The sequence below is a fragment of the Pecten maximus genome, chromosome 11 (assembly GCF_902652985.1).
Source record: "Pecten maximus chromosome 11, xPecMax1.1, whole genome shotgun sequence".
In the NCBI taxonomy this organism is placed as follows: Eukaryota; Metazoa; Mollusca; class Bivalvia; order Pectinida; family Pectinidae; genus Pecten; species Pecten maximus.
Genome location: NC_047025.1, coordinates 31460085 through 31474264, shown reverse-complemented (window position 1 = coordinate 31474264; position 14180 = coordinate 31460085). Strand labels below are relative to the sequence as shown.

General features: G+C 38.2%; 1 protein-coding gene across 2 annotated transcripts in view; it reads left to right on the top strand.

The window, feature by feature from the left end:
- Positions 1-14180, top strand: part of LOC117337277 (protein NO VEIN-like) — a 49993-nt gene that overhangs the window by 21073 nt on the left and 14740 nt on the right. For both annotated transcript variants that reach the window (XM_033898173.1, XM_033898172.1), the window contains exons 9-25: positions 179-372; positions 1126-1383; positions 1903-2003; positions 2351-2578; positions 3262-3439; positions 3906-4162; positions 4317-4530; positions 7371-7524; positions 7697-7835; positions 8314-8445; positions 8859-8942; positions 9388-9460; positions 10477-10589; positions 11054-11210; positions 11688-11918; positions 12346-12552; positions 13018-13199. In XM_033898173.1, the coding sequence (XP_033754064.1) occupies positions 179-372; positions 1126-1383; positions 1903-2003; positions 2351-2578; positions 3262-3439; positions 3906-4162; positions 4317-4530; positions 7371-7524; positions 7697-7835; positions 8314-8445; positions 8859-8942; positions 9388-9460; positions 10477-10589; positions 11054-11210; positions 11688-11918; positions 12346-12552; positions 13018-13199 (2902 nt within the window). The remainder of the gene's footprint in view (positions 1-178; positions 373-1125; positions 1384-1902; positions 2004-2350; positions 2579-3261; positions 3440-3905; positions 4163-4316; positions 4531-7370; positions 7525-7696; positions 7836-8313; positions 8446-8858; positions 8943-9387; positions 9461-10476; positions 10590-11053; positions 11211-11687; positions 11919-12345; positions 12553-13017; positions 13200-14180) is intronic.

Here is a 14180-nt window from a genome sequence, read left to right as displayed (position 1 = left end):
TATTGAGATTTACATCAGACTTGAAAACTCATAGGATAAAATAACTAGTTAACTTACATCAAAATGCATTAAAACAATATTTTAAAATTTAGTTGGATACATTAAATCATTTCTACCATTGAAAAGCACTTTCACTTGCAAAATTTTAATGGATTATGTGTATTTCTACATTAAACAGTACGACACCCCGGGGTCAGGTTGGTATTATTGGTCATCAGACACGGGAGACAGCTCTAGCCTGTCTACACAACTGCCCCCTACTGGAGGACTTGGCAGACTGGAGCCAGTGGACACTGGTGTTTGAGCCAGAGCATGGCAAACTGAAGGACTTCCTGCAGAAGTATGGTGGCTCTCACATCTCCACCATTGATGGTTGGTGTTCAGTCTAATAATGTTCTGTCAAATTATTAGTCCCCTACCTGAGAAACCGGGAAGAATAAAGGTTTCTGTCCGCTAGGCGGTCGACTCAGTTTTCTGCACTTTTCTCAGCCATTTTCAAGAGTCAGTGAAAGTTGGTATGCAACTTCAGTATTAGTAGCTACAGATCAAGTTTGAGTTTTAGGATTTTTTGGGTCAAGTTCAAGGGCACTTACTATTTTTAGCTGGGGCTCCTGGGGACATGTATTGCTTTAGCAAGATCCAAGCATGCTTGTTGAGTTAAGTCGTATGCATGCATAATATCCAGAGTAAGTAATGAAAGATTAACTTAAAGAGCTATTAATGAATCAATCACCATGAACACTTGAATGATATATATTTTTATGACCTGCCATTTTATGGGGGCTGTCGGGAGGGGGGAATGCAGGTAGTGATACCCATACCCATGTTCATCCATCCTGTCCCATCTCCCATCCCCCATAATAACATTTCTTGAGAACCCCTCAACAGATTTGGTTCAAGCTACATCCATAGCATCATAATAGTAAAGTCTTTGCATTGGAGTGAAGACATTCTAGTTAATATCATTATTAACTCATCCTTTTAATAATTAATAATTACAGCTCTGATATATATCCACCACTTCATAATATAACCATGTATTTGTCTGACTTTTTGAATTTTCTTTTCTTAGCGTTTTGGAACAGGGTTACGAATAACATCAAGATAATGTTTATTTCTCTCCAGGTAAACGTATCATGACAACAGACATCCTTGCAATGGAGACCAAACCAGGCAAATTTCTAAAGCTGACCAGTCGGACGTCTCCGGAGATTTTTGAGCAGTGTTTGATAGACCGTAACGTGACTGGAGTGTGCGGTCACCTGATGTCAATGGTTGTGACCAATAAAGGTCTGGACAACACCCCTCTGGCCCTACTGACCAACCACCTGAAGACAGCACTGTTTACCATGCATGGCTCAGAGAGCAGCCACAGCCTCCCAGGTAGGGTTTGTCTGATATTGAAGGTTTTAAACTGTTATTAAGACTTATTCTAGGTAGTAATGAGTTTACTCTGAATGGCTAAACACTAGCCACCCCTGTTTGTGTCTAGTAAAAAAGTTGTCAACAGTATTAAAGAATGGAATTAGATTCCATTTAATGCTTTTGTGATATTCAGTTCTGGATCTATCTGAAATCTTGTCTCTTTGCTGTTTTGAAGACTTCATTTTCACCATACATTTTCTCCCCATTTCACATTTCTCCATTTCAGTCAACATCTAATCCTTAAACTGGAGTTGTTCTATTTCATGAATCCTATAGAGGTCAATTAAGACAACTTACTGGTATATTGTGGTAGAATATTGCTGCCCGATTTAACAAAACCCATATCAAGCTATTTGTTCCCAGTAGAATGTTGCATCAAATTGGTAATCAAAGCATTGTTATATAAATCAGCCAATAAGCATAAATATTTTCCATTGGATTCCTTTTTTCAAAGCGACATGTGACCATTTATTTCAGGAGCGCCCCCTATGGGTGGTTCTGCCAATGCAGCTGTGATGTTCGTTTTGGCCTGCCTGGTAAAGCTGCCAATTCGTAGCTGTGTATCCATGGCTGATAAGGTGAGTGTATTCAAACGACAGTGTACATATGAATTATAAAGACTTGAGGTAAAACATTTTATTAAATTGAATATTATTTATATACCCTTATTTGACTTCTCTGTAGGGCACATTCCACATTTGCTTTCTCTGTCAAACGTGCCATTATTTGACTTTTCTCTGTAGGACATACCCTGATGTGCTTTCTTGGTCAAACATGTCATTATTTGACTTCTCTGTAGGGCACATTCCACATTTGCTTTCGCATGTGGTTTGTTCGCCCTCAAAGACATGTTGTGTTTTTTTCTGTGCTAAGCTCCTATTATGTTGCTAAGATACACTGACTTATTTGTGCTGTTTCCATTCAGGTGTTCCTTGAACCCCTTGGGCATGTTGTGGGCTCTACCAAGTCTAAGTCTCTACTGTTAGGGGCATGTAACAGTGTGTATGACAGGAACCGCCTACAAGAGCTTGGTTGTCTCTTGGGCATTGATGAATGGACACAGCTGATTCAGTCAAAGTGTTTTCTGCCTGCGGATGCTATAGAGGAAATCCCCACTGATGAGGCACAGGAGTTCTTTGGACAAGTGGACCAGGTACCGTGTAATTCTAATGTCAGTTTTTATTAACAGAATTTCAGCTTCACTTTATTATGTTAGGCTAGAGGTAGGTTTGACTAGGAAAGCATGTTTGAGATATGGAGGATGTGTTTATGCCTTAGGTGATCGATGAGCTTCATGTGAAATAAATTATTGAGTTAGATAAATCCAATGTAACATGAATACCCATTTTGGATTCATAAGTTATGTAACCCGAGAAACATGCTTACAAATAGATTTCCGCTGCTTCTGTAGAGAGTCAAATCATATTTTTCCACTATGAAGACACTCGCATGATGTTGTGTATATAATTATGAAGTCAAAGTATTGTTTTTCATTGTAACAAAACTCATTCGTAGGTGTCTTATTGTTTTATTTAATGACAATACACTTTTCCACTGTGAATGGCCACAGGAAAAAAATGAAGTTCCAAAAATTATGAAGCATGTTCTATATCAAATTATTTTGACAAGATGGGTTCTTAATGTTAGAAAAACAGGAGTATTGAGAGAACATTTGTGGTTGGGCAGGTGATCTCATACCATTTGATGTTTGATTGCGGGGGGGGGGGGGGGGGGGGTCATTCCTGGCTGAGTTGGTGCAAGACTATCCACTGTACCCCAATCACAAGTCTAAACTGTAGGTTTAATAAGAAGGTATACATTTTCTCTGTATTTCAGGTTGAAGAGAACAGTGACGATGACTCTGACGATGAGTCCTCTGATGCATCCTCTATACTGTCCAGCGACGATGAGGAGGAGGAGGAAAAGAAGACAGAGGTGTCGGATGAAGTGGTGATTGTTGATGAAATAGTGGTTAGTGGGGAGGACACCTTGGACAGTCAGAACACAGACAGTGGTGAGTAGTAGACATCAGTTTTCTACATGCCTTTACTCATGGGAGGTTATTTGAGGTCTTTTGGTGATGTTTCTTTCTTCAAACTAAAGTTTTAGTGAGACATTGCAGCTTCATTCATACCTATTAGGGAAGTGGAGCTTGTTTCACAAAGCTGGTTTGTTGACAAAGGTTGTTTTTTGGCATTGGTACAGACTGAAGTTTTGGTAAGACTGTGCAGTTATATCCCATCTAAGGGTAGTGGAGCATACATATTTCACAATGGTCATTTGTTGACATTTGTTTTTCTAGACTGAAATACAATGTATACAGACTGAAGTTTTAGTAAGACTTTACAGTAAGCTTCATTAACATCTCGGGGGTGTGCCATGGAGCATACACGTTTCACAAACATTCTCTACGCAATGGAAATATTTTTCCTGAGATAGCTTAAGTAATTCCACATTTAGAAAACATTTTCACATTTCAGTCATAGACATCACAGAAAAAATTGTGGAATTAGAGGAGGACAAGGACAAGGAAGATGAGGCAAATGATGAGGAAGAGGAAAATTTGACCGAAGAGGAAAAACTGGAGCGACGTTGCCACAAGATCATTGACAGTATCCGTCATGACGAGTTTGGTATAGGAGTAGAACTTAATGAGGATGGCCAGAGGTTGATGCTAGTCCATCAGGAAAGACTTGGACGCAGTCTGGACCGACTTTCTAAGGACCTCTACAGCAAGGTACATAACCCAACATATCAGGCACTGTGGGTGACTTTCTTCAATATTGAAAAGAAATTAAAATTAGTAGGAGTGTAAAAATTGTGAGAGTGATCTCCAGTGCTCTAAAGTTTCTGTCATATTATCTCGGTGAAATTGACTTTCTATTTTGAAGGATACCCACTTTGTGCTGGAGCTGGTACAGAATGCTGATGACAACACTTACCCTGACACAATGACAAGTGATGTATGTCCCTCGGTGACATTTGTTACGAGACAGGATTCTGTCATAGTCCTGAACAATGAGAGTGGCTTTGAGGAGAAAAATATCCGTGCCCTTTGTGATGTAGGCAAAAGTACTAAAGGAAAACACACATTTGGCTACATAGGTAAGTGCATATAAACTAAAAGTCTACATAGGCAAGTGCATGTTTACTGAAAGTCTACATAGGCAAGTGCATGTGTACTGAAAGTCTACATAGGCAAGTGCATGTGTACTGAAAGTCTACATAGGCAAGTGCATGTGTACTGAAAGTCTACATAGGCAAGGACATGTGTACTGAAAATCTATATAGGCAAGGACATGTGTACTGAAAAGCTACATAGATAATTAAAAGGGCATATGTTCAGATTTTGGATTTTGACAGATCTCTCAATGTCTTTATGTTTCTTCTTTAGTATCAGTACACATTTATTAGGTCACCTGAGACGAAGTCTCAAGTGACCTATTCTAATCGCCTTTTGTCCGTCGTCGTCCGTCGTTCGTCGTGTGTCGTGCGTCCGTAAACTTTTTACATTTTCGACTTCTTCTCCAAAACCACTTAACAAAATTCAATGAAATTTGGCAGAAAGTTTCTATGGCTGAAGGTCAACCAAAATTGTGAATTATATGGTCCCCAGCCCCCAGGGGCCTGAGGGGTGGGGCCAAAAAGGGTCAAATTGACTAAAACTTCAAAAATCTTCTTCTCTACTCTCAGATATGGTAGAATCAAATACTCTTAATAGATGGAAGGGTCTTAAGGTGCTTTACCAAAATTGTGAATTTCATGACCCTGGGGTCTCACGTTTGCCCCTGGGGAGGGGGTAAACTTTACTATAGTTTATATAGGGAAATCACATTTTTGACTATTATTTGTTGGATTTGTATTGGAATTCATTCTAACTTGTATCAAATTATCAGCATGGGATGACAGTTTGATGGTATGTACATGTTGGCCCTGGTTGACCCCCAGGGGCTGGTAAGCGGGGCCAAAAAGGGTCAATTTGACTGAAATTTCAAAAATCTTCTTCTCTACTCTCAGATATGGTAGAATCAAATACTCTTCATAGATGGAAGGGTCTTAAGGTGCTTTACCAAAATTGTGAATTTCATGACCCTGGGGTCTCACGTTTGCCCCTGGGGAGGGGGTAAACTTTACTATAGTTTATATAGGGAAATCACATTTTTGACTATTATTTGTTGGATTTGTATTGGAATTCATTCTAACTTGGTTCAAATTATCATCATGGGATTAGAGTTTGATGTTATGTACATGTTGGCCCTGGTTGACCCCCAGGGGCTGGTGGGCGGGGCCAAAAAGGGTCAAATTGACTAAAACTTCAAAAATCTTCTTCTCTACTCTCAGATATGGTAGAATCAAATACTCTTCATAGATGGAAGGGTCTTAAGGTGCTTTACCAAAATTGTGAATTTCATGACCCTGGGGTCTCACGTTTGCCCCTGGGGAGGGGGTAAACTTTACTATAGTTTATGTAGGGAAATCACATTTTTGACTATTATTTGTTGGATTTGTATTGGAATTCATTCTAACTTGTATCAAATTATCAGCATGGGATGACAGTTTGATGGTATGTACATGTTGGCCCTGGTTGACCCCCAGGGGCTGGTAGGCGGGGCCAAAAAGGGTCAATTGACTGAAATTTCAAAAATCTTCTTCTCTACTCTCAGATATGTTAGAATCAAATACTCTTCATAGATGGAAGGGTCTTAAGGTGCTTTACCAAAATTGTGAATTTCATGACCCTGGGGTCTCACGTTTGCCCCTGGGGAGGGGGTAAACTTTACTATAGTTTATATAGGGAAATCACATTTTTGACTATTATTTGTTGGATTTGTATTGGAATTCATTCTAACTTGGTTCAAATTATCAGCATTAGATTACAGTTTGATGCTATGTACATGTTGGCCCTGGTTGACCCCCAGGGGCTGGTGGGCGGGGCCAAAAAGGGTTAAATTGACTGAAATTTCAAAAATCTTTCTCTATACTCTCAGATATGTTAGAATCAAATACTCTGCATAGATGAAGGGGTCTTATGGTGCTTTACCAAAATTGTGAATTTCATGACCCTGGGGTCTCACATTTGCCCCTGGGGAGGGGGTAAACTTTACTATAGTTTATATAGGGAAATCACATTTTTGACTATTATTTGTTGGATTTGTATTGGAATTCATTCTAACTTGTATCAAATTATCAGCATGGGATGACACTTTGATGGTATGTACATGTTGGCCCTAGTTGACCCCCAGGGGCTGGTGGCCGGGGCCAAAAAGGGTCAAATTGACTAAAATTTCAAAAATCTTCTTCCCTACTCTCAGATATGGTAGAATCAAATACTCTTCATAGATGGAAGGGTCTTAAGGTGTTTTACCAAAATTGTGAATTTCATGACCCTGGGGTCTCACGTTTGCCCCTGGGGAGGGGGTAAACTTTACTATAGTTTATATAGGGAAATCACATTTTTGACTATTATTTGTTGGATTTCTATTGGAATTCATTCTAACTTGGTTCAAATTATCATCATGGGAGTACAGTTTGATGTTATGTACATGTTGGCCCTAGTTGACCCCCAGGGGCTGGTGGGCGGGGCCAAAAAGGGTCAAATTGACTGAAATTTCAAAAATCTTCTTCTCTACTCTCAGATATGTTAGAATCAAATACTCTTCATAGACTGACCCCATTAGGACTGATGGGTGGGGCCAAAAAGGGTCAATTTAGTTGGCCGAAATATTTCAAATCTCAGGTGACCGTTAAGGCCCTTTGGGCCTCTTGTTTTTTGTTTTATATTGGACCGATGAATATGATTGTCGGTCCTAAGATTCTTTTTGGATCATAGTTTTGAAAGAGTTATTGAGTTGGAAGAGAATGTAGGTTTTAAGCTAAGATGTCCTCACTAAATAAAGACACTTGATTTAGTCACTGTATTCTACAGTATGTTTGAACTGTTGTAGGCCAGAAAGGTATAGGATTTAAGTCAGTGTTCCGTGTAACAAGTCGGCCTGAAGTTCACTCAAATGGTTACCATATCTGCTTTGATGCCAAAAGTGGCCCTATGGGTTTTATACTGCCCCACTGGACTGAGGACACCTGGGACGACGGCAAAGAGTGAGTAGACATGTACTATCTTTCAGTTTATATCAAATTTACATATTTTAGCGTGGAAAACTTCTGTAAAGTCTAAAAGAAAATTTTGACCATTGAATATGATTTTGTATAATCTGAAATATTCCGTATAACAATACATGTGACCTTCAATATTGTTCACATATGATTCTAGTTGGACTACTAAGATAGTGCTGCCATTAAAAGAAGAGATGGGTACTCAGTCTTGTTCTCTGGCCGCCCGGTTTGATGACATCCACCCTTCACTGCTCCTTTTCCTTCACCGCCTTCGACGAATCACTGTCCTAAACAAGGTAAGCTTGACAAGATCAACAAACTTAACAAAGTATCTCTTTTACACTGAAAACATAGAAAATTCCCATGAATTGAATTGTTTTTAACTTTCCATCATTAAATATTCATTGATGATCCTCTGGTGGTTTCTACCATTGATGATCCTCTGGTGGTTTCTACCATTGATGATCCTCTGGTGGATCATCCCAGGATCACCCTGTGAAATTTGTGAGAACACAGACTGTACTTGATTTACATGTCCTTGGGCAAGACACTTTATCCCAATTGCTGTGGATAGCATGAGATGGGAGGGAGGGGGCCGGTAGTCAAGTTGTTGTAGATTGTAGCAACCAGTCACTAAAAGGAGACTATATGCCTCGAAAAGAACCTGACTGTTCATGGGGCGATATATTTAAAAACAGCAAAAAACTTAAACAAGTAGTCCCCCTGGTGATTTCTACATTGATGATCTCATGTCAGAGTTTGTAAATATTGTAGGTAGACGACTCGACTCAGGAGATGCGACGTCGCGACCTTGGCGACAGTGTGGTGGAGATACAGCACAACAAAGGCACAGACAGATTCCTGGTCATCAAGAAGTCTCTGGACGCTTCCAAGATTTCTCTCCAGGTAAGTTTCATTCACCTCACCTATAAAAATACCTGTACCTTTGCGGAATCTGTCGACTGGGTAATATAGAACTATACCCAACTGTTTGCACAGACATTGGATCTCCTATCTTCCGTATATAATACCTGTTTTATTTCTGTAATTTCTTCCTTTGTTTTATTGATTAATTCATTTTACAGTTAATTAGTGTACATGGATGAATTTATCATACAAATTATAAGAAGAATTAGAAACAAAATGCTGTTTTACCCAAGTACAAGACCAATGGCAAATTGTAAAAAAAAAATATTGCTTGCCTCATATATCTCAAAGTTTTAGTTACTGTTTTAGGAAGGGTCAGTACTTTATCAGGAGACTTTAACATTATATATTGAAATTGATAAACAATTATTGTTTATTTCTTGCTATTCCAGGCTAAATCAGGAGTGGAGGTAGACTCCACAGAGATAGCCATGGCCTTCCCACTTAGAGCCAAGGGTCAACGAGGACACACACTGGTAAATAGTTATAGATTATATCCACACTATATCCACACTATATCCACACTATATCCACACTATATCCACACTATATATAAGTCACAGTTTTGTGTCTGTACCTTTTATTTGTATCCAATATCAAGAAATGGAAAAAAACAGAAGAAAATGCTTGTTTCCGCCAAAAAGAGCATTAGATGGTTTACATGTACATGTAACAAAGAATAAAGTTTTAATGTGACTGGTTATAGACAAGTTTGATACTGTACATGCGATATTAAAGTTTAATGTGACTGGTTATAGACAAGTTTGATACTGTACATGCAATATTAAAGTCTAACGTGACTGGTTATAGACAAGTTTGATACTGTACATGCGATATTAAAGTTTAAATGTGACTGGTTATAGACAAGTTTGATACTGTACATACAATATTAAAGTTTAATGTGACTTGTTTGTTTTATAGGCCAATCAACCCAGACAGCCAGTATTTGCTTTCCTGCCACTCCGCAGCTACGGATTCCGGTTCATTGTGCAAGGTACTCTGTGTTATGGTTGATCTTTTAATTATTTATATACATGTATATGTATATTGAACTTTATATAAGTATTAACGCCAAAGATTGTCAGCAGTCTGTTGGCTGTGTTCCTGAAGGGATTTTGATCTAACTTCACACAATAATAGATACTATAAATTCTTTGACAAGTTCAAGTTTAAGAGTTTTTGGGTCAAGGTCACTCTTATTTTTGTAAACCAGTGCCAGCTTAACAATACCAAGTATGCTTGTTTTATTGACGTTTATGAATAACAAAAGTCAGGGAGCTAATTTAACAGTGTATAACTATAGGATACTGTATATCACGAAATACACATACACAGCGATTCAACTCTATATTTTCAAGAATAATTTTGATTTCCTCCAAGGTATATTTCTTTCTCAAAATCATTACACAAATAACCAGATAACAGTATTGGGGTTGTATTATTGCATATCTGTCTTCTGTTTGATTTGTGTGATATTCCAATTTTCAATTTTCTGTCAACATTACATTTTCAGTTTTGTATCAGATACATATTTGGCTCCATCCAAAAGTGTTATTATTCCATTTAAAATATAAATATTACTGCACTCCACAACAGCGATAAAAAACATCGTATTACACTCTCGTGTGAATGTGAATGTCCAATCAGATTCGTCAGTCAAGTTGCACGAGAGTGCAATACAATATTTTATCTGAGATGCAGTATTTATGATGTTGTGGTGAATATTGTAGAATAAGATAAAATTTAAATGGTATAGGATCATATTTTGAGCATGTAGTGTTCTTGTATTGATGATGAACAGTTATAACACTTTATTTTGATTGAATCAAATACAAATGAAAAAGACAGTTTTTTTTCATTATTAAGGTATTAAATTACTGTCTTGAAATAAGAATAAACCATGCAAGACATTAAGAGAATATATTTTCTCTTTTCATCAGGTTTTTAATTTAGACAGCAAGCACTCTGATTTAAATGTGAAAAGTTGAGGATGTCGGTTTTAATTTTCAGGTGACTTTGACGTGCCATCTAGTCGTGAGGACGTGGATAGAGACAGTCCGTGGAATCAGTGGATCCGCAATGAGCTCCACACCCTGTTTATTGAGGCTTTGGATTTGTTCAAGGTCGGCAGTCATCCTTAGTACTCATGTGTACAGAATATACCGTATTTATCCTCAAATAAACCCACTTTATTGATATAAAGTTAGGGAAGGACTTATTTGCGAACCACTATTAGCTTACTATGATATTAAAATTGATGATTCTGTTAAAATGAAGTAAGGGGGTGATTTGTTTTGATAGAAAATGATATAAAATGATTGTAAAAGCAATTGCACATTATTTGATATTTAATTATATCTTACCAGTAACATTAAACATCCAACAAATGTATTAAATTGTATGTATATGTATCTTCTTTTTTTTGTATCATCAATTGTTTTTCTTCGGGTCTCGTTAGTTGATAAAGAGATCTTGTATAATCATAACCATAGATACCCGATAGGAATGAGTTTGATGATTTAATAATTACATATTGTTGTAAGATGATTGGATATCAGAGTTGTCATTGTCATCGTTCTATTTTCAGTCCCATAAGGAGTTCACTGCCCTTGAAGCTGTCACATCCTTTCTCCAGTTTGTCCCCATGGAGGATGAGATCCTAGATTTCTTCCGACCTGTTGCTTCACAGATCCTTGCTAAACTCAAGGCTAAAGCATGTGTGCCTACACAGCCAAACAGCAAAGGTTAGTCTCCAGGCCATGGGTATTTCTAGGTTGGAATAATGACTTAGTTAAAGGGTTGGTGTAAACATATGTTAAAGAATGTCTTTCATTTACAGTTTATACAGAATGCCAGGAAGAAAAATACATTGCCAAAATTTATTTCATAACAGGAGGAAATTAAATTCATCCAGCAAATTAGAATAAATATTTGGTAAAACAAGAGTAAATTATTGCAAGTAACAGAGATGGGTAAGATGTTAAAGAATTTTGTCATTGATACCAAAGTTTGAGTAGGAGTACAGTTGTATGTATATGTAATAAAATCTGTCATATGTGATTAACATATATTAGTATTGATACTTTAAGATAAATTTTAAGTATGAAAAAAAAGATAAATAGATGCATTAAGACATATTAATGATAATTACTTATGTTCAGTTTGGTTATTTATCAGAATAAGTAGGACCCCACTAATCTGAATCCCTGTTTTGTCTGTAGGTATGATTACCTGGAAGATGCCTTCACAGACTGTGATTGTTCGGGACTCTTTGATTTGTGAACTCATCACACCTGAGATGCTACAGAAACACCTGAACCTGTTTTATGTGCACCGTGATCTTGCCGAGTCTTTGAACACAACCTTGACACAGTGTCTGGGCATTGAATGTTTGACCACTGACCATCTGATACAGATCGGAAAGGCTCTGATTCTTGACCGCAGCCAAGAAGGTGTGCTTATGTACTATATTTGATTGTACTGATTGTTGACCACAGCCAATGACAGGGGATGTACTATATTCTGATTGTTGACCACAGCCAATAACAGGGGATGTACTATATTCTGATTGTTGACTACAGCCAATAACAGGGGATGTACTATATTCTGATTGTTGACCACAGCCAATAACAGGGGATGTACTATATTTTGATTGTTGACCACAGCCAATAACAGGGGATGTACTATATTCTGATTGTTGACCACAGCCAATAACAGGGGATGTACTATATTCTGATTGTTGACCATAGTCAATGCTATGTAATACATATAACCCAAATGTTTTTACTGTAGAATGTTAGAATTTTACATTAAGTATAGCCATGTTCCATAAAAGAGCCAGTATGTTCATCATATGTACAAAACATTTTTTTCTTGCAGAAGACTTTGACAATCAGATCCTCATCACTTCTAAGTGGCTGGCATGTGTGTACCGGAGTCTGGATGAATTCCATGACAACCAGGCCATCCTGGACACTCTGAGCACCCTGAAGATTCTGCCTCTTACTACCTACCAATTTGTGGCTTTAACAGACAAAACAATTTTTTTCCCTCTGACAGAGGATAAGAAAACACTACAAAGGGGAGGTAACTATGACTTTACTTTCTGTCGAGTTTTCAGTTAAAAAGAATGTTTGGAATACAGAGGTGTTTGCCTCAACTTACTGAATTCTTGAGACATCTTAGAGTTGTTTATTTGTAGCTCTGTTAACAGTTTTACTGGGAAACAATCATAGTTACACCTTTACAAAAGTTGAATAATCAATAATATTGGGGTAAGATCAATTCTATCACTTATCATGTGGAATTATTTAAGTCTCCTAACTTATAACATATTTAATCAAAACAGGCTTTTGGGTCAGGTAAAGTAACTAGGCGATTTTTGTTGGTTTGTCATATTGTTTTTGAGTAAAACAAAAACCTTTTGAAAAGGTTTAAAAAATCTTTTCCGGGAGAGGGGGGTGTGCTCCTGGACAAAGGTTTTGTACTTAGTATATTGAGTAATTCATACAGCTGTCTACTAACAACTTAACTCTGTTCTATACTTCACAGATCCTATGATGGTCCTGCAGGCAGACCTTAACACCATTCATCCTCTCCTTCTGGCCACCCCTGACAGTGAAGTTAACTCCCAGGTGCAGAAACTCCTCAACAAGCTCAGCGTGAAGCGCCTGATGCCCAGTGATGTCATCACACATCACATTCTTCCTATCCTCAGCTCTGACCAGTGGCAGGTAATCCTCACTCTCTTAATGTATAACATCCTTACATCCTTCCTGTCCTCAGCCCTGACCCTTGACAGGTAATCCTCACTTTCCTAATGAATAACATGCTACCTATCCTCAGCTCTGACCAGTGACAGGTAATCCTCACTTTCCTAATGAATAACATGCTAACATCCTACCTATCCTCAGCTCTGACCAGTGACAGGTAATCCTCACTTACCTAATGTATAACATGCTAACATCCTACCTATCCTCAGCTCTGACCATTGACAGGTAATCTTTGCTTATCTAATGTATACCATCCTAACTGTCCACAGCTCTGACCATTGACAGGTAATCCTCACTTCCCTAATGTATACCATCCTAACTGTCCACAGCTCTGACCATTGACAGGTAATCCTCACTTCCCTAATGTATACCATCCTAACTGTCCACAGCTCTGACCATTGACAGGTAATCCTCACTTCCCTAATGTTTACCATCCTAACTGTCCACAGCTCTGACCATTGACAGGTAATCCTCACTACCCTAACTACCCTAATGTATACCATCCTAACTGTTCTCAGCTCTGACCGTTGACAGGTAATCCTCACTTACCTAATGTATACCATCCTAACTGTCCACAGCTCTGACCATTGACATGTAATCCTCACTTCCCTAATGTATACCATCCTAACTGTTCTCATCTCTGACCATTGACAGGTAATCCTCACTTACCTAATGTATACCATCCTAACTGTCCACAGCTCTGACCATTGACAGGTAATCCTCACTTCCCTAATGTATACCATCCTAACTGTCCACAGCTCTGACCGTTGACAGGTAATCCTCACTTCCCTAATGTATACCATCCTACCTGTCCACAGCTCTGACCGTTGACAGGTAATCCTCGCTTCCCTAATGTATACCATCCTAACTGTCCACAGCTCTGACCGTTGACAGGTAATCCTCGCTTCCCTAATGTATACCATCCTAACTGTCCACAGCTCT